General features: G+C 42.1%; 2 protein-coding genes across 4 annotated transcripts in view; one reads left to right on the forward strand and one right to left on the reverse strand.

Moving 5' to 3' along the window:
• Positions 1-69: 69 nt before the first annotated feature.
• znf414 (zinc finger protein 414) lies at positions 70-12,771 on the reverse strand. 3 transcript variants are annotated; one of them, XR_011980597.1, is made up of 8 exons: positions 12,636-12,771; positions 12,155-12,243; positions 10,305-10,415; positions 9,033-9,138; positions 7,782-8,317; positions 4,271-4,350; positions 2,121-2,273; positions 955-1,044 (listed from the first exon to the last, which is right to left on the reverse strand). XR_011980597.1 is itself a non-coding variant. In XM_072691431.1 (7 exons), exons 2-7 carry the CDS (start codon positions 12,159-12,161, stop codon positions 968-970), a joined length of 990 nt encoding a protein of 329 aa, XP_072547532.1. In that variant the 5' UTR covers positions 12,162-12,243; positions 12,636-12,771; the 3' UTR covers positions 70-967. The 3 variants fall into 3 exon arrangements, 2 of the variants coding, with proteins under 2 accessions (XP_072547532.1, XP_072547533.1); XM_072691431.1 differs by lacking the exon at positions 4,271-4,350 and having other exon boundaries at positions 70-1,044; XM_072691432.1 differs by lacking the exon at positions 4,271-4,350 and having other exon boundaries at positions 70-1,044; positions 12,605-12,771.
• Positions 12,772-15,418: 2,647 nt separating this feature from the next.
• Positions 15,419-20,176, forward strand: part of tep1 (telomerase-associated protein 1) — a 55,818-nt gene continuing 51,060 nt past the window's right edge. The window contains exons 1-2 of the mRNA XM_072691375.1: positions 15,419-15,513; positions 18,324-18,495. Coding sequence (XP_072547476.1) covers positions 18,399-18,495 — 97 coding nt within the window. The 5' untranslated portion in view covers positions 15,419-15,513; positions 18,324-18,398. The remainder of the gene's footprint in view (positions 15,514-18,323; positions 18,496-20,176) is intronic.

Below are 20,176 nucleotides of genomic sequence, written 5' to 3' on the forward strand. Positions count from 1 at the left end.
ATAAAAAAGAGTCAGCGTCTGAAAAGCTGCTCTTACATGTAGGCGAAGAGACGAACGAGACATTTCACATTATTTTACTGTTTTATTTTGATTATGAAAAAAACACGACGACACACAGAGCGAATGATCACACCAACATCAGCGATCAGCGCACAGGTACACGGAGAGACTCCCACAGACGGGACGTTCTTATTATAATAAAGCAGAGAACATCAACACTGTTATTAAAAATGTGTTTATGTATTACACTTAAAAATGTGTGAATAACATCCTCATCCATCACACCTGCAGTTCCAACGGCATCGACTTTCACTAAAAGAGTTCAACATAGGGCTGGACGATATGCTAAAAATACTGTATCACGATATTTAAAGACTTATTTCGCGATATACGATATTTATCACGATACATCATCTATAATCACAGACTAAAAACAACATCAGTATCAGATTCTTATTATAAACTACTATTCAGATCCTCTCCTGTACTGAATACAGTGATTTATACTCTATAACATCTGCTGCTCTTCATCTAATGAACCCTTCAGTCTAATTACACTGTTGGTAATGAACCCTGCAGCTGATCAGTGGATGTTTATTAAGCAGTAATAACAGTCTCCTCCATATGATTAGAAAAGATTACTGTTATCACCATAACCATATTTATCACAATATGATATAATATCGTGATATTGTCCAGCTCTAGTTCAACACACACCTCAGCTTCTGCTACAGGAGTACATCTAAACGCTGTGTGTTCTACAAACTGTGAAAATTCATCTTCAATATTCGACCAGCTTTACATCTCACTGACCTGCTACCTTTCTAAAAACAGCATGCAGTGAACTATTAGCCAATCGTGTGACTTTTCCAGAATCCCCCTGGTAACTGAGAAAGCTCTATAAAAGGCCTCCCTTCAGGCGAGCCGCCGAAATGTTCAGACCTGTAGTTTGGGACTGAAGGTGGAGTTAGAGCTGGGTGTAACTGGAGTTTTCTGAGTCTGACTGGCTTTTGACCAGCGGTGAAGGTGAGCTGACCACTGCATCTGTAAAAACATCCAAACACAAAATCCAGTTTTATTAATAAACACAGAAATCATTCAAATCGCAGTGAGAGAACGACCGCGTCCACAAACGTGATCAAAAATGTTCAATAATGCGTAAAAACAAATTACAACAATATTATTATTTATAATAATAAAAATAAATACATCAATAAATGAAGAAATAATGAGAATATGTTATGTTATTATTATTATTTAATAGTAACGTATTATGGTTATATAACTTCTCAATAAATCAGAGGAAGCATGTTTTTATATTATTATTATTATTACTGTTATTACAATTACATAATAAGAAAAATGATAATGTACTTACCACTAAAGTAAATAATACATATATAATTATATAATTACATATACAATTTAATTTAGTTTAATTTAATATTATGAACATCAGCAATAATAATAATAGTAATAAATAAATTGAAGAATATTTGTAATGATTATTATTTAATAGTAACTTATTATGGTTATATGACACAAACTTTAACTTCACAATGAATCATAGGAAGCAGATTTTTATATTATTATTATCATTAATGTTATTACAAGTACATAATAAGAACAATATAATACAATAACAATATAATGCACTAATTATTTACTAATGTATTATTATTTACTTAGTAAAGTAAATAATACTTATTAAATAATACACATATAATAGTATTATCTGCTTCCTATGAATTAATTTAATTTAGTTTAATTTAATATTATTATTCACAACAGCAATAATAATAATAAACAAAATAATAATATAATATATCATATATTATTATTATTGTGATATGTTTACAAAGGGCTTACAGAAAATTAAATCAGCACTAAAACAGAAAATACAAAAATAATATTATAAACAATAAAACTAATAAATAAAAAAACTTTATAAAATACTGTTGCATTTAATTATATTTACATGCAATATTTATGAAATATATTTTAAGATAAGCAGTTGTGCTCATGACTAAATTGCAGTACTTGTGGAAAGCCTCAACCAATAAAGCATTTTTAATAATAATGATAACAATTCGTAATTATTTATAATAATAAATAAATACCGGTATCTGTGTTGGTTTTGCCCCCTGGGCTCTTGTGCTGGACCTCAATGTGTGCGGTCATCTCCTTGCGGTCCAGGGTACAGTGGCCACACTGAAGGCAGCTGTAGCGCCCCCTGGTGTGCTCCCATAGGATACGGCAGCTGAAGGACTGACCTGAGAGGGACAATGTAAAAAGAGAGGAACTTTACAGACGACAGCGACTGAGCGCGGTCACAGTGTTACACTGCTGACCAGAGCTTTACTTCAATAACAAACACAAACCCCAGCTGACATGGATGGAAATGAAAAACCAGCCGCTGCTAAAGGTGGAGTTTGAGTTTGGTGTTGGTGGCAGGACAGATTTTAGTACTGAGAATAATTTGTGCTGAAGTGGATTTGAAGACCCTGCAAATCCAAACCCACCAGTGCAGCTACACGAGTCTTCTGAGGTTTATATGGAGTGATGATGATGATGATGATGATGATGAAGGTAAAATAGTGAATAGAGAATCTGAACTAATGCAGTTCTCTTTAGGGACTACTTTCTGTAGCCGCACTACACCCTGCAGCATGTATCCCTCCACCATTTTAATGATCTGGTTTTAAAAGCAGGTTCTAGAGCCGAGCTCTTCTCAGAACTCTGGTAGAACAGTGTCTCAGGCATCAGGCAGCGTCTTCATCACCATCAGGTGAAGAAGCTTTTATCTGAGGTTCTAGACGTGGTTCTAGACGTGCTTCAAACCGTGAACCCACCATGTCCCTCAAACTCCACCTGCAATTGATGAAATGTAGAAGCACTGTCAGCAGCTCAACACGCCTTAGACCTTAGCCAGCAATGCCCACCACCACCACCTGTTAGCAAAGCCCACCAAGCACACCGGTTTATTAGGAACACCTACCATAGCTATATATACCAAATCAGCCATAACATTAAAACCACCCGCCTAATACTGTGCACAGCTCCAGAACAGCAACACATGGACTCGTGGACGCTGTGGTATCATGTGGCACCAGAGACTAACGTTAGCAGTGGATCCTTTAAGTCCTGGAAGTTGAGCATCAGTGAGTTGCGGGAGCCCAAGACCCTGTCGCTGGTTCAGCGGTTGGTTGTCCTTTCTCGGAGCACTGGTACAGGTGCGAGGTCACTGCTAGGCTGAAGGTCCAGAGGATGGCAACCATCAGATGAGCTACAGCCTCTAACTGCACACCAGGAAGATGGAGCTACAAGGCAGTAGGTGTTTCTGATAAAGTGGCCAGCAGGCATACAGTCATGTGAACAAATGACGTTGTCTTTTTGGAACATATTTAAACATCTGCAACATGGTTCGAGAGGATTCCTGAGGAACTGTGGTGAGAGCTACCTGCTACCGTGATGACACCTGAGACTTCCTGACTCATCTTGAGGTTCTGCTGTTGGGCTGATCTTGCTGGGACGGTCTGATCTGGTCATGCTGGTCAGCTGTTCCTCTTGTAGATGATTTAGTGGACGGTGGAACAGCGGCTGATTTTGAACTGTTCTGAGATCTGTTTAAACCCCTTCCCAGACTCCACCCTTTTTTCTGAAGGCCTCAGAGAGCTCTGGATCTGGCCATGGTGATCTTCTTCACCCCTCACTTCAACCATCAATCAAGATCAGACCAGACTAAACGTCTGAGGTTTAAATCAGACTCCAGACTCCTCCAGAATAATCCTCTCCAACCATGTTCTGATCATCTGAAGCTGATGTTCTGCAGCTGAGTCTGATTCTACACATTAGAAGGAGTAATAGATGTGTGTGTGTGGGGGGGTGAAATTTAAATTTCAATTAATTCTATTGTATAAATGATGATTAAAGACATTTCTTTAGGTGTGTGAGTTTAGTTAGATCACCTCACATGAAGATCAGACCTCCAGATGTTCAGATATGCTCAGGCAAAGGCATTTATGGGGTGTCCTAACTTTTTCACATGACTGTATACCTGGGATTGAATCAAGCACATGATTGGACTAGTAAAGCACGCCGAGGGGAACAGTGAGCATGGTCAGAGGGGAGTGGGGGAAGGAGGCAGCAGCATCTACTGTGAATCTAAGGGAACGTCTGATTCGATTAGACTTTCCTGTCTCGCAGTGTGTGTGTGTGTGTGTGTGTGTGTGTGTGTGTGTGTGTGTGTGTGTGTGTGTGTGTGCCTCACCTTGACTTCCTCTCTACTTAAAGCCTGAGCCTGACTGCTCGGAGGAGAGCTCCATCTGTGCAAAATGGGCGCGGGTGGGTCTGCCAGGACAGTGCAACATCACAAAACACAGTGAACTCAAAAAAGGTAGACTTTCTCTTCAGGACTCAGGGTCAGTTTACTCCCAGTGGGTACACACTCACACACACACACTCACACACACACTCACACACACACTCACACACACTCGTGAGAAGAGCTGAAGTTAGCTGGAACACACAGATGTGTATGAGCTGAAATGTAGGATGTTCTACAGCAGTGAGCATCAACCCAACAACTTCTATGATCCACACGCTCATTCTGACAGACTGTAATACACTACAGGAAGCGTAGGGGGCGCTCTATAATGCTCTATAATGATCATATGATCCACACGCTCACTCTGACAGACTGTAATACACTACAGGAAGTGTAGAGGGCGCTCTATAATGCTCTATAATGATCATATGATCCACACGCTCATTCTGACAGACTGTAATACACTACAGGAAGCGTAGGGGGCGCTCTATAATGCTTTATAATGATCATATGATCCACACGCTCATTCTGACAGACTGTAATACACTACAGGAAGTGTAGGGGGCGCTCTATAATGCTCTATAATGTTCATATGATCCACACACTCATTCTGACAGACTGTAATACACTACAGGAAGTGTAGGGGGCGCTCTATAATGCTCTATAATGTTCATATGATCCACACACTCATTCTGACAGACTGTAATACACTACAGGAAGCATAGGGGGCGCTCTATAATGCTCTATAATGATCATATGATCCACACACTCATTCTGACAGACTGTAATACACTACAGGAAGCGTAGGGGGCGCTCTATAATGCTCTATAATGATCATATGATCCACACACTCATTCTGACAGACTGTAATACACTACAGGAAGCGTAGGGGGCGCTCTATAATCCTCTATAATGTTCATATGATCCACACGCTCATTCTGACAGACTGTAATACACTACAGGAAGCATAGGGGGCGCTCTATAATGCTCTATAATGATCATATGATCCACACGCTCATTCTGACAGACTGTAATACACTACAGGAAGCGTAGGGGGCGCTCTATAATGCTCTATAATGATCATATGATCCACATGCTCATTCTGACAGACTGTAATACACTACAGGAAGCGTAGGGGGCGCTCTATAATGCTCTATAATGATCATATGATCCACATGCTCATTCTGACAGACTGTAATACACTACAGGAAGCGTAGGGGGCGCTCTATAATGTTCATATCATCCACATGCTCATTCTGACAGACTGTAATACACTACAGGAAGCATAGGGGGCGCTCTATAATGTTCATACGATCCGCACGCTCATTCTAACAGACTGTAATACACTACAGGAAGTGTAGAGAGCGCTCTATAATGCTCTATAATGTTCATATGATCCACACGCTCATTCTAACAGACTGTAAAACACTACAGGAAGCGTAGGGGGCGCTCTATAATGCTCTATAATGTTCATATGATCCACACGCTCATTCTGACAGACTGTAATACACTACAGGAAGCGTAGGGGGCGCTCTATAATGCTCATATGATCCACACGCTCATTCTGAAAGACTGTAATACACTACAGGAAGCGTAGGGGGCGCTCTATAATGCTCTATAATGCTCATATGATCCACACGCTCATTCTGACAGACTGTAATACACTACAGGAAGTGTAGGGGGCGCTCTATAATGCTCTATAATGCTCATATGATCCACACGCTCATTCTGAAAGACTGTAATACACTACAGGAAGCGTAGGGGGCGCTCTATAATGCTCTATAATGCTCATATGATCCACACGCTCATTCTGACAGACTGTAATACACTACAGGAAGCGTAGGGGGCGCTCTATAATGCTCATATGATCCACACGCTCATTCTGACAGACTGTAATACACTACAGGAAGCATAGGGGCGCTCTATAATGCTCTATAATGATCATATGATCCACACGCTCATTCTGACAGACTGTAATACACTACAGGAAGCGTAGGGGGCGCTCTATAATGCTCTATAATGCTCATATGATACACACACTCATTCTGACAGACTGTAATACACTACAGGAAGCATAGGGGCGCTCTATAATGCTCTATAATGATCATATGATCCACACACTCATTCTGACAGACTGTAATACACTACAGGAAGCGTAGGGGGCGCTCTATAATGCTCTATAACGATCATATGATCCACACGCTCATTCTGACAGACTGTAATACACTACAGGAAGCGTAGGGGGCGCTCTATAATGCTCTATAATGCTCATATGATACACACACTCATTCTGACAGACTGTAATACACTACAGGAAGCATAGGGGCGCTCTATAATGCTCTATAATGATCATATGATCCACACACTCATTCTGACAGACTGTAATACACTACAGGAAGCGTAGGGGGCGCTCTATAATGCTCTATAACGATCATATGATCCACACGCTCATTCTGACAGACTGTAATACACTACAGGCAGCACAGGGGCCGCTAATCACCCTCCCAACTAAGCGCTGTACTGAATCAGGTGTGTCTGGGCAGGGAGATCACCAAACTGTGCTGGAGTAAGGACCTAGAGGACCAGAGCTGCTCTGAACAGCACTACGAGTGCCTTTATGACACTTGGTTTAAAACAGGGCCCGACTGATACAGGTTCAGCCAATACCGAGGTCCAGATTTAAGAAGCACCAATATTTAGAGCTCTAGGATTTATGTCACACTTCTGATGTGAGGAAATATGTAAAAATGCATCCAAAAAAGATATATTACTATATATGAACATAAGAAAAATGAGAGATGATTAAAAGAAAAACAAAACAGCTCAGAAAATGTTCTCTTTGGAGTTTCTGATGTTTATTTGAGTTCAAGAAACAACAACTGAAGAACAACTGAAAACTAAGAACCATACAGTCACATCAGCCAGTAAAGCACCATTTAATTTAAATAAACCTACTGTTTATTATGAGCATGTTAAAAAGTATATAAAGCTGATATTAATGAATTAATCTGCATTTTTAAATGGAATTTATCTACATAATTAAATGATAAAGATGCAAACAGAGTGGACAGAGTGGTTTGGTGTGAAATGGGCTTTTTAAGTTTTTCTTAAGTTTTTAAGGCCTCACAAGAAACAGCTACCAAATGCCCGAGACGCTGTTTTACGAGGCTTTTGAGAAGGTTCTGGCTCTAAAGCAGGCCCCTGTATAGAAAAACAGGATGCAAGTGGGTTCACTGGATAATAAATAATAAGTAAATAATAAGGCCATGTGTGTGTTGTAATCTTTGAACCACAAATTCACACCAAATCCACTCTGGATGACTTTAAATCTCAGAAACTGTGAAATTGTGAAGGAATTTCCCTGTAAAATTAGTATGGCAAAGTTTCCTATCAGTCAGGCCCCAATTTAAAACCACTCTCTCTGACGTCTCACAGCCCTGTGAAGCTCATTCACCTTGGTTCTTCCTCCAGACCGCGTTCGAGCCCGGCGGAGAGGACGGCAGGACGGCCTGGCCGAGTCTGGGGGACCACTGGTTCTGCTGTTCCGGCTGGGACAGGTCCGGAAGAGTGGCTGGGTGTATTGGAGACAGACTGGGAGGGAAAGGGCTGTAGGAGGCCTCTGGTTGACCGGACACGCTCTGGGGTTTGTTGGGCTCTAACGCAGCCAGGGGCTCTGCGAGAGGCCTGGCGGAGGTGGGTTCTAATGAAGCGCTGTTGGCTGGGGGTTGATGGACATGCAGTTTGGGATGGTCCAACACTCCCATGTTTGAACTCAGCAAGGGTGCAGCCTGCATATGCTCAGGCTGGACAGGGGCCTGGAGGGGGCCAGAGTGCTCCATGTCCATAGGGGCCACTGGGAGACCAGAGGGATCCATGTCAGGAACTGCTCCAGGGTCTGACTTTGCAGCCTTTTTGGCCACCTTAGCACACGTCTGCAAGTGTTTCAGGAGGGTGCGGTAGGAGCGTAGCTTCGCCCTGCAGCTTTCACACCTGCATAAAAAAAGAAAAGAGTATTGCTATGAAACAATTTTGCCTTAATACAGCAGCTTCAGGATCATGCTGATGCTCCACTGACTGGAACAGGGAGAACAGCGTCTCCGTCATTCCCACTCCGGGCAGGAGCGCTGCTGCTGCTACTGCACTATATGGAGGTTTGGTGGTGGAGCTGCAGGAGGAGAACCTCTCTCCAGAACTGCTGTGTAACGCTGCAGAACCCATAGAGTCATATTAGTGTAAAATCCTGTAGTATTACTCTACCACCTCAGCCCACATGCTGCTCCACCTTCAGATCAAGCTTCTGCAGCTCTCACACTGTCCAGAAATGCATGTGCACAGCTGTCCATAAGGGGGCGCTCAAAGCATGATTTCTATTTACTGAAGTGGTGTATAAACTGTAGGGGGAGAAAGAAATCCCACTTTTCGCATAAATCCATCAAGCTTTAACACAATATATTAGCATATAATTAATATATTAGAGTAATTATATATATTTTATATTATTAGTGAACACCTCTACATGTTCTGAGGAGAGTGTGATCATTTAGACACGCATTAGCTTCATGGCTCCACTGTGAAACTACAGAGTCACACATTTACATGCAGGAATGGACGTTGATGCATTTATGCAAAAATGACCCATGGACTGAACTAAAGCATCCATGTTAGCCATGTTTTAATAAGGGATCTGAACTCTAATGGCACTCACAGGAAAAAGTAATTTGGCTTGTGGTGATGCCTCATATGATCCATGAGCTGCTGCATGCTGGAGAAGGAGGCTTCACAGCCGATCGTGGAGCACAGGAAGGACTTTCCTGGGAGAGGAGGGGACATTGTGAGACAGCAGCCATGAGATGCAGAATAGAGCAGAATGACTACTGTCCTTGTCTGCTAAACACCTTCAATGTAAATATATTTGAATAGCTTTTTACAACAGGTGTTTACTGTCACAAAGCAGCTTAACAGGATCAGCAATCAGTAGAAAGACAAGAAATCAACAACATAAGAAGACATGAAAACCTGAGACCCTCAGTGAGCAGCTAAAGACCACAGTGGCAAAGAAAAAACCCTCAGAGCTGGAGGAAGAAACCTGGGGAGGAACCAGGACTCACAAGTGGGACCCGACCCATCAGATCTCCTCTGATCTCCTCAGAACTGTTGGGTTAATTAGTATAACTAATATAATCAGAGTAATGATGGTTAATGGTGGTGATATTAATAGTGGCAGATAGTTAAGAGACCCTGTAGACTTGAACATGGTCATTAGGCAGGTAGCAGTGGTAGGAGGGTGTGCAGCTGGTCTGACACGGGTGGTGGGGGAGCCTGGTGGTCGGACTGGTGGGTGGCAGCTGGTCTGACGCAGGTAAAGGTGAAGGCCTTCTAACATATGTGATATTCATACCTGTACAAGTACAGACTTTAACATCTCTCCTGGCTCCCTCAGCTCTTTTAGTACTTCTCTAACTTAATAATAATTATTTTAGTCTATTTATTATTTAGTGTATATTTCTCTCTTGGGTTTACAAGTCATACTTGTGTTGTTCTCAGCCAGTCTAATTACTTGTGTGTGTAACATAATACTTGGAGAAATAGAGAGATTCTGATTCTATAAAAGTGAATTACCGTCCACAGCTGTAGAGGGAGCCCCAGAGCTACACACAGCTATTCTGGCATAATTCTGTAGTGGACTAATAAATTCTATTCACACAGTCGTTCCCTTTAACACCACAGTCAAGACATATTTGTTTTTTTATTCTACAGCTATAATGCTAATGGAGCTAACCAGTAATGGAAGTCTTGGCCTCCCATACATTTCTATAGCAATGAAAGGCTGAGGCTCTAAAGAAGAAAACCAAGACAACAAGCATGTCTTCGCTGATCAGCTACTGTGAGGTGTGATCACTGTGTACTCTGACTTTGACTGTTTGGTATTTACTGACAGACCCCCGGGTTAAAGCCCAGGTCACGTAAAGCAGCGTACCAGGAAGAGACTGCGCCGGCATCCTATGGTGATCCTGGATGTGACTGGCGAGCGCTTCCGGGTTGGTGTAGGTCCGCTTGCAGCCATACAGCGAACAGGACAAATGGCAACCTGGAGAGAACGAGGATTATCACTTATGCTTGACTTGAACAGTGATATTAATCAAACCCTTCACTGCGAGTATGAATATGAATATAGCACTACATACATCATACACATTCAGAGGTATCTGCCTTCATATCCTCATGCAGAGGTAAGTACGTTAATGTTAATGAGTGGAATAAGGCATGCTGGGAGCTGACGCTGCAATAAACTGTGCAGGACAGTGTAGCCGGGGGCGATATAGGATCTATATCTGTATATGATGTATATGTACATTATTGTTTTTGTTTTTTTTTGGATCCCCATTAGATGCTATTGCAATAGCAGCTTTCCTTTTTGGGGTCTGACAAACATAAAAAATTACAACAATTTACAACCCACCCCCCCCCCCCCCCCCCCCAAAAAAAATACATACATACACGTACCTACATATACATAAGAATATAGTCGCATCAAGAAGAATACATATAGTATTAAGGTTTAATATTTTATTTTCATCAGCTTATACCCTCCACTCTGCAGTAAGGATTCATTGACTCTCTGTCTCTCAGAGTAGTCTTTTTATTAATTTTTTTAAAACATATTTTACCATCAGTTTATCATATATATGACACGGACAGATCGCAACACTGATCGCCAAGTTTAGAAATTCTGATAAGCCAAGTCAAGTCCAATTTATTTGTATAGCTTTTTACAACTGTTGTCGTCACAAAGCAGCTTTACATAATTAGTAATTAGTAAAAGGCAGAAAAAAAGAAATAACGTAAAAAGACATGAAGGATAACAAATTTGTGTTTTTTTTTGTGTTTTGGAAGTAAAATAAATAAATAAAAATGTTTACAATACTGGGAGTACACTTCCTATATCAGCTGTGTAAGACCACTGCGAATGAATTTCAATATTATTGTATTGCTGACATCAATGATATATATGGAAAATATCATTTTGCAGAATTAGCCCAGCACTATGGCAGAAATCTGGAAGGGAATTTCACCTTCGTTAATGATTCCTGCATAATTAAACAGTTAAGATGTAAACAGAGTCAGTCAGATTGGTGTTCTACAGTGGAGGTTCTAGATAACCTCCCCCAGTCAGAGCTGGAGTTCTACAGTGGAGGTTCTAGATAACCTCCTCCAGTCAGAGCTGGAGTTCTACAGTGGAGGTTCTAGATAACCTCCTCCAGTCAGAGCTGTGGTTCTACAGTGGAGGTGAAGGGAAGCAGACGTCTGAAGCTCTAATAATAAAAGCTCCTCACAGAAAGTTCTTCACCTAATGGTGATGAAGACGCTGCCTGATGCCTGAGACACGGTTCTACCAGAGTTCTGAGAAGAGCTCGGCTCTAGAACCTGCTTTTAGAACCAGATCATTAAAATGGTGGAGGGATACATGCTGCAGGGTGTAGTGCAGCTACAGAAAGAAGTCCCTAAAGAGACCTGGATTAGTGGAGATTCTCTATTCACTACATACATCATCATCATCATCATTCCATATAAACCTCAGAAGACTTGTGTTGTAGCTGCACTGGTGGGTTTGGATAGGAGATAAATTATGGGCTGTATCTGTGTTGTAGTCATGGCAACCGACACCTGCTTCCATTCACCTCCACTGTACAGAGATCAGGGTGGGTCAGTTTCTCTACAGTGCAGCTCAGTTTCCACAATCCCAACCCCCCCCCCCAAAAAACCCCCACTCTGAATGATGCAGAAATGCAGAAACAGCATCAGCAGAAGTGACAGGGGTCATCATACCCTGCATGGTGGGTCAGCCTTCAGTGCAGGATGGAGAGGAGAAGCAGGACCCCCTGCAGACCATCTGATTCTGGACTCCTTCACTCAGACTATAGAAACATAAAACAGAGATAAAAAGGACAACAGTGGTAAACTATTACCAGATGAAAATGCAATACACCTGACATTACAGGTTAGCTAAAGTAGCTAGCTGCTATTGTAGCTAGCTAGCTAACTAGCTAGCTTATACAGCTGGCTAACAGGCTAATACTTGATTATGGATTATATTAAACAGATAATTAAGATAATTAAGACAGCCCATGCATAATTCTGTCCTTAGGAAGACAGAATCGTATCTTAATGAGCTAAATGGCAACAGTGCGGAGCTCTATTAGCTCGCTAGCTAGCTCTTAGCATCCCAGCTAGCTAACAAAGCCTGGGGCTGTTCAGTGTTTATCTGCTGAAACGGACCAAACATCGCTTCTCCAGCGGGTTCACTCACTACAGAGGTGATCCAGGTTCATACAGAAGAATAAAGCTCTTGTAAAAGAGAGAAATATTACACACACACACACACACACACACACACACACACACACACTGCTGTCTCTCCGTGCTTATCCCCCCGCCCCAGCAGCCCGGGTGCAGACAGCGCGCAGGCAGGGTTGCCAGATCCAGCGGTCTGATCCCCCCTTCAGAACTGAGTGAACAGAGCGGAGGGAGGAAAACAGGGAGCTGCTTTTAAGTTGGGAGAGAATTATGAAATGATATGAGATGAAAGTAATACTAGAGTTAATTACAGGTAGACACTCTCACTAACCACTGACTTTCTGTTTATTTGGGTTTATTCTAATGTTATATAGAGTTAATTACAGGTAGACACTCTCACTGACCGCTGACTTTATGTTTATTTGGGTTTATTCTAATGTTATATAGAGTTAATTACAGGTAGACACTCTCACTGACCGCTGACTTTATGTTTATTTGGGTTTATTCTAATGTTATATAGAGTTAATTACAGGTAGACACTCTCACTGACCACTGGCTTTATGTTTATTTGGGTTTATTCTAATGTTATATAGAGTTAATTACAGGTAGACACTCTCACTGACCACTGACTTTATGTTGATTTGGGTTTATTCTAATGTTATATAGAGTTAATTACAGGTAGACACTCTCACTGACCACTAAATTTATGTTGATTTGGGTTTATTCTAATGTTATATAGAGTTAATTACAGGTAGGCACTCTCACTGACCATTGGCTTTATGTTTATTTGGGTTTATTCTAATGTTATATAGAGGTAATTACAGGTAGACACTCTCACTGACCATTGGCTTTATGTTTATTTGGGTTTATTCTAATGTTATATAGAGTTAATTACAGGTAGACACTCTCACTGACCACTGACTTTCTGTTTATTTGAGTTTATTCTAATGTTATATAGAGTTAATTACAGGTAGGCACTCTCACTGACCACTGACTTTATGTTTATTTGGGTTTATTGTAATGGTATATAGAGTTAATTACAGGTAGGCACTCTCACTGACCACTAAATTTATGTTGATTTGGGTTTATTCTAATGTTATATAGAGTTAATTACAGGTAGACACTCTCACTGACCACTGACTTTCTGTTTATTTGGGTTTATTCTAATGTTATATAGAGTTAATTACAGGTAGGCACTCTCACTGACCATTGGCTTTATGTTTATTTGGGTTTATTCTAATGTTATATAGAGTTAATTACAGGTAGACACTCTCACTGACCACTGACTTTCTGTTTATTTGGGTTTATTCTAATGTTATATAGAGTTAATTACAGGTAGACACTCTCACTGACCACTGACTTTCTGTTTATTTGGGTTTATTCTAATGTTATATAGAGTTAATTACAGGTAGACACTCTCACTGACCACTGACTTTATGTTTATTTGGGTTTATTGTAATGTTATATAGAGTTAATTACAGGTAGACACTCTCACTGACCACTAAATTTATGTTGATTTGGGTTTATTCTAAAGTTATATAGAGTTAATTACAGGTAGGCACTCTCACTGACCACTGACTTTATGTTGATTTGGGTTTATTGTAATGGTATATAGAGTTAATTACAAGTAGACACTTTCACTGACCACTGACTTTCTGTTTATTTGGGTTTATTCTAAAGTTATATAGAGTTAATTACAGGTAGGCACTCTCACTGACCACTGACTTTATGTTGATTTGGGTTTATTGTAATGGTATATAGAGTTAATTACAAGTAGACACTTTCACTGACCACTGACTTTATGTTTATTTGGGTTTATTCTAAAGTTATATAGAGTTAATTACAGGTAGGCACTCTCACTGACCACTGACTTTATGTTTATTTGGGTTTATTGTAATGGTATATAGAGTTAATTACAGGTAGGCACTCTCACTGACCACTAAATTTATGTTGATTTGGGTTTATTCTAAAGTTATATAGAGTTAATTACAGGTAGGCACTCTCACTGACCACTAAATTTATGTTGATTTGGGTTTATTCTAATGTTATATAGAGTTAATTACAGGTAGACACTCTCACTGACCACTGACTTTCTGTTGATTTGGGTTTATTCTAATGTTATATAGAGTTAATTACAGGTAGGCACTCTCACTCACCATTGGCTTTATGTTTATTTGGGTTTATTCTAATGTTATATAGAGTTAATTACAGGTAGACACTCTCACTGACCACTGACTTTCTGTTTATTTGGGTTTATTCTTATGTTATATAGAGTTAATTACAGGTAGACACTCTCACTGACCACTGACTTTCTGTTTATTTGGGTTTATTCTAATGTTATATAGAGTTAATTACAGGTAGACACTCTCACTGACCATTGGCTTTATGTTTATTTGGGTTTATTCTAATGTTATATAGAGTTAATTACAGGTAGACACTCTCACTGACCATTTGCTTTATGTTTATTTGGGTTTATTCTAATGTTATATAGAGTTAATTACAGGTAGTGCACACACTTCTAAATACAGAGCACTCTATTTGTTTGTTTTTTCATGGTGGCTTATAGATATTATTATTATTATTGATTGATAGAGATTATCATTGCATTAATTGTTATTAATATTATATTTTTAACTGTTATAGTACATTATTTATTTATTTATACATTCCCCAGATAACTCAGAAACCCACAACCCACCCTTCAGCTGCGCTCATATTTCAGGCAGTACGGTAGCCTCTGTTTTGCACCCAGCTGCGCTCATTACGGTAAAAGTTGTGCAATGCAGGAAGAAGGGATTGTCCCGGAACCCTGCGGTCAGCTCTGACTGAAAACTGGAATTGGGGCCGAAACTCCAGTCAGTGACAGCAGAACCCAGAGGTTCCACTCAGAGGTAAGCCGTGTGCGTTATTTGGCTGTTTGTCATGGCTGTCAGTTAATGCCCTGGACTATTGCTGTAGCAGTGAATGACTAAGCTGCTGCATGGCCGGACCAGTCTTTCACAGTCATCACTTTCAGTTTAGTTGGCTAATCATCACCACCCCACTTCATTCTCCCCAGCTCCCCAACTCATCATCCATCAGTCCAGAGAACACAGCTCCTCCACTGCTCCACAGCTCCTCAATGCTGGGGGGCTTTATACCCCTCTACTAGCCCACGCCTGGCATTAGGCAGCATGGAGCCAATAGGGTCACGATGTTGATCTGCTCCTGCAGATGGTCCTATTCTATTGGCAGTACCTCTCTACAGGGACTTGATAAGCTGTTTGTGTCTGCAATGGGTGTAACTTAAAGTACTGAATGCGTTTGTGCATTAGAAGGGGTGTCCACAAACATTTGGACATACAGTGTATGAGTATGAGCTGAGCTCTGAGTGTTTATCCTGGACCTGTTGCTTCAGCAACTTCCTTCAGCCTGTATTTTCAGAAGCCGTTGCTGCAGTGAAATTGACAGTAACTTCAGGCTGTTCGAAGGAACAAAGACGCTCCTTGGCGCTGTGGGTGTTACAGAGCTGGAGGCCGGGCCTGGACGAGCCTCGTGTTCCCTGTATTGTTTAACACAGTGCAGTCAGAAGGCTGAGCTCTACTTTGAACCTAATTATCTGTTTATTTGTGGGTCGAGGTGGGGTAATAAATTGACTCAGTCAGTCAGTAGGTCTGTGGGGATAGTCTTAATGTATTGCTTGGTAAGCAAACAGTAGGTTGAGCAATGCTCAAAGACCTTTGTTCCACCCTGCCTGTGTTAAGACTGTTCCCAGGCCAGGAATCTTCACGGGACACACCTTTCTTCTATATAAAGCTTACAGAGCACACAATGACTGCCTGTCAAATGTTTGAGGACACCCAATATTACAGCGTACAGTACACTCCTGACCCACCATCACATCTACAGTACACTCCTACTGACCCTCCATCACATCTACAGTACACTCCTGACTGACCCTCCATCACATCTACAGTACACTCCTGACTGACCCTCCATCACATCTACAGTACACTCCTACTGACCCTCCATCACATCTACAGTACACTCCTACTGACCCACTATCACATCTACAGTACACTCCTGACTGACCCTCCATCACATCTACAGTACACTCCTGACTGACCCACCATCACATCTACAGTACATTCCTTCTGACCCACCATCACATCTACAGTACGCTCCTGACTGACCCTCCATCACATCTACAGTACACTCCTACTGACCCACCATCACATCTACAGTACACTCCTACTGACCCACCATCGCATCTACAGTACACTCCTGACTGACCCTCCATCACATCTACAGTACACTCCTACTGACCCACCATCGCATCTACAGTACACTCCTGACTGACCCACCATCACATCTACAGTACACTCCTGACTGACCCTCCATCACATCTACAGTACACTCCTGACTGACCCACCATCGCATCTACAGTCCACTCCTGACTGACCCACCATCGCATCTACAGTACACTCCTACTGACCCACCATCGCATCTACAGTACACTCCTGACTGACCCACCATCACATCTACAGTACACTCCTGACTGACCCACCATCCCATCTACAGTACACTCCTGACTGACCCTCCATCACATCTACAGTACACTCCTACTGACCCACCATCACATCTACAGTACACTCCTACTGACCCACCATCACATCTACAGTACACTCCTACTGACCCACCATCGCATCTACAGTACACTCCTACTGACCCACCATCACATCTACAGTACACTCCTGATTGCCCCACCATCACATCTACAGTACACTCCTGACTGACCCACCATCCCATCTACAGTACACTCCTGACTGACCCACCATCGCATCTACAGTACACTCCTGACTGACCCACCATCGCATCTACAGTACACTTCTACTGACCCACCATCACATCTACAGTACACTCCTGACCCACCATCACATCTACAGTACACTCCTGACTGACCCACCATCGCATCTACAGTACACTGTTACTGACCCACCATCGCATCTACAGTACACTCCTGACTGACCCACCATCACATCTACAGTACACTCCTGACCCACCATCACATCTACAGTACACTCCTGACCCACCATCACATCTACAATACACTCCTGACTGACCCACCATCACATCTACAGTACACTCCTGACTGACCCACCATCACATCTACAGTACACTCCTGACCCACCATCACATCTACAGTACACTCCTGACTGACCCACCATCGCATCTACGGTACACTCCTGACTGACCCACCATCACATCTACAGTACACTCCTGACTGACCCACCATCACATCTACAGTACACTCCTGACTGACCCACCATCACATCTACAGTACACTCCTGACTGACCCACCATCACATCTACAGTACGCTCCTGACCACCATCACATCTACAGTACACTCCTGACTGACCCACCATCACATCTACAGTACACTCCTGACTGACCCACCATCACATCTACAGTACACTCCTGACTGACCCACCATCACATCTACAGTACACTCCTGACCACCATCACATGTACAGTCCACTCCTGACTGACCCACCATCACATGTACAGTACACTCCTGACTGACCCACCATCACATCTACAGTACACTCCTGACTGACCCACCATCACATCTACAGTACACTCCTGACTGACCTAGTACAGTGAGAGACATTTCAAAGCCTGATGTGTGAATGGTCTTCACTCTCTCCCTCTGGTCTGCAGGTCGAGTCTGACGACTCTCTGTGAGAGAGAAGCAGCAGGAGGGACGGTGTCTTGTCTTCACCAGCATTCGCAGAGATGAAGGCGGTGACCCTGCTTCAGTCTGACCCTAAGGTCAATCCAGAGGCCCTGCGTTTTTCCAACTACACCGGCCCGAACCTGCTGTTACAAAAAAGTAATTAAAAATACTAAATTAAAAATATACACAGAAACGAATGAGCTGTCTTTGTCTTTCAAAAACCTTGTATCTCCAAATCAAAAAACATCTTAACTTTCAGTGCAAGTCAGTGTAAAAGACTTTGGGCCCTATTTTAGCGATCTTTTAGATAAGCCGTCAATCGTGCACCACGCAGTATGATTTAGGGGGCGTGTCGGTGTGTCTTTGCTATGGTAACGACAGAAGTACGTCTTGCTTGGCTCAGAATTTACAAAACTCATGTACTGAGTCTCTTAATGAATCATGGGTGTGTTTGTTTTGGGCGTAACGTGCAGTAATAAACCGATCAGTGTGTCTCTCGCCATCCCTTTAAGAGCCAGGTGCGGTCACACTGACCTTGGGGGGTTGCTGTTTCAGTGGTGTAAAGCGTGGGGGGGGGTACGAGCATCGGGCTGCACGCGCCTGTGTTGACAATTCACTGCTAAAATAGCAACGAGCGTCTGACTGTTGATGAACGAACGTCTGTCTAGGCTGTTTTCAGTCAGTGGAGCTCCTGCTGTGTTTTCCTCTGCTGAGATGCACAGCAATACTCCAGAAACTGACCTGAACACCCCTCATTTCCAGACCACCGCGCCCATCAGTGTAGAGATATTTACAAGCAGCGCTGCTGTTTAAACCACGCAGGAGGAAGGAGTGGAAATAGACTGATGGTGGGGTGGAAGACGTGCCTTGCACAGGGGTGTGAGATAGGGCCCTTAGTGTCAAATCATTTAGAGCAGTTCTGTTGGTCTAATAAATTGAGTTTTTTTCTAAATAATATACGATCACGATGGAAAAAAGAGTAAAATCCAACCTTTAACTCAAGTGAATTTTAAGGGGGGAAAAAAAATCCCTGACTAAGAAATAATTATTCTTCATAAAATCACCTGTTCCACAATTATTGGCATTTCTTAACATTTCTTAGGAAATAAAAGTAATTAAAGTATTTCTGTCAATTCTACAGTCGTTTACGAAGTTGATCAGAGTATGTAGGAACATTTAATTAGTAATTCACAACTTCCTGTTTCCCTGGGGTATAAATATGACGTGACACAGAGGCCATTTCTCTTCAACATGGGAAAGACAAAGGAACATACCACTCAAGTAAGGCAGATGTGTGTTGACCTCCACAAGTCAGGCAATGGCTACAAGAAAATAGCCACTGACCTCCACCTGTCCATATCTGCTGTCAGAGGAATTATTAAGAAGTTTAAAACAACTGGAACAGTGGTAAACAAGCCTGGACGAGGACGCAGGTTTATTCTGCCACCACGCACAGTGAGGAGGATCATAAGAGAAATAAAAAGCTCTCCAAAGCTCACTGTTACAGAACTGCAACAAATGGTGGCTTCTTGGGGTCACAAAGTCTCCAAAACAACCATCAGGCGCTATCTGCATGCCAGCAAGCTGTTTGGGAGGCACAGAAAAACCCTTTTCTCACTCAATCATAAACGCAGACGTCTGGAGTTTGCTAAGCAGCACTGGAACTTCAACTGGGACCATGTGCTTCGGTCAGATGAAACTAAGATCTAAGTGGGTCTGGCGTAACACAAGAGCTGAGTATGCAGAAAAGCACCTCATGCCCACTGTGAAATATGGGGGAGGATCAGTGATGCTGTGGGCCTGTTTCTCCTCCAAAGGCCCTGGGAACCTTGTTAGG

This window comes from Salminus brasiliensis, chromosome 11, assembly GCF_030463535.1.
Source record: "Salminus brasiliensis chromosome 11, fSalBra1.hap2, whole genome shotgun sequence".
Classification (NCBI taxonomy): Eukaryota; Metazoa; Chordata; class Actinopteri; order Characiformes; family Bryconidae; genus Salminus; species Salminus brasiliensis.

Bases quoted from the DNA above. Each gene is read 5' to 3' on its own strand.
- znf414 (XM_072691431.1), bottom strand. The intron at 9,139-10,304 runs GTACGCTGCTTT...CTCCTCTCCCAG, and splicing joins GCCGGCGCAGTCTCTTCCTG to GAAAGTCCTTCCTGTGCTCC. The intron at 8,318-9,032 runs GTGAGTGCCATT...TTTTTTATGCAG, and splicing joins AAGCCAAATTACTTTTTCCT to GTGTGAAAGCTGCAGGGCGA.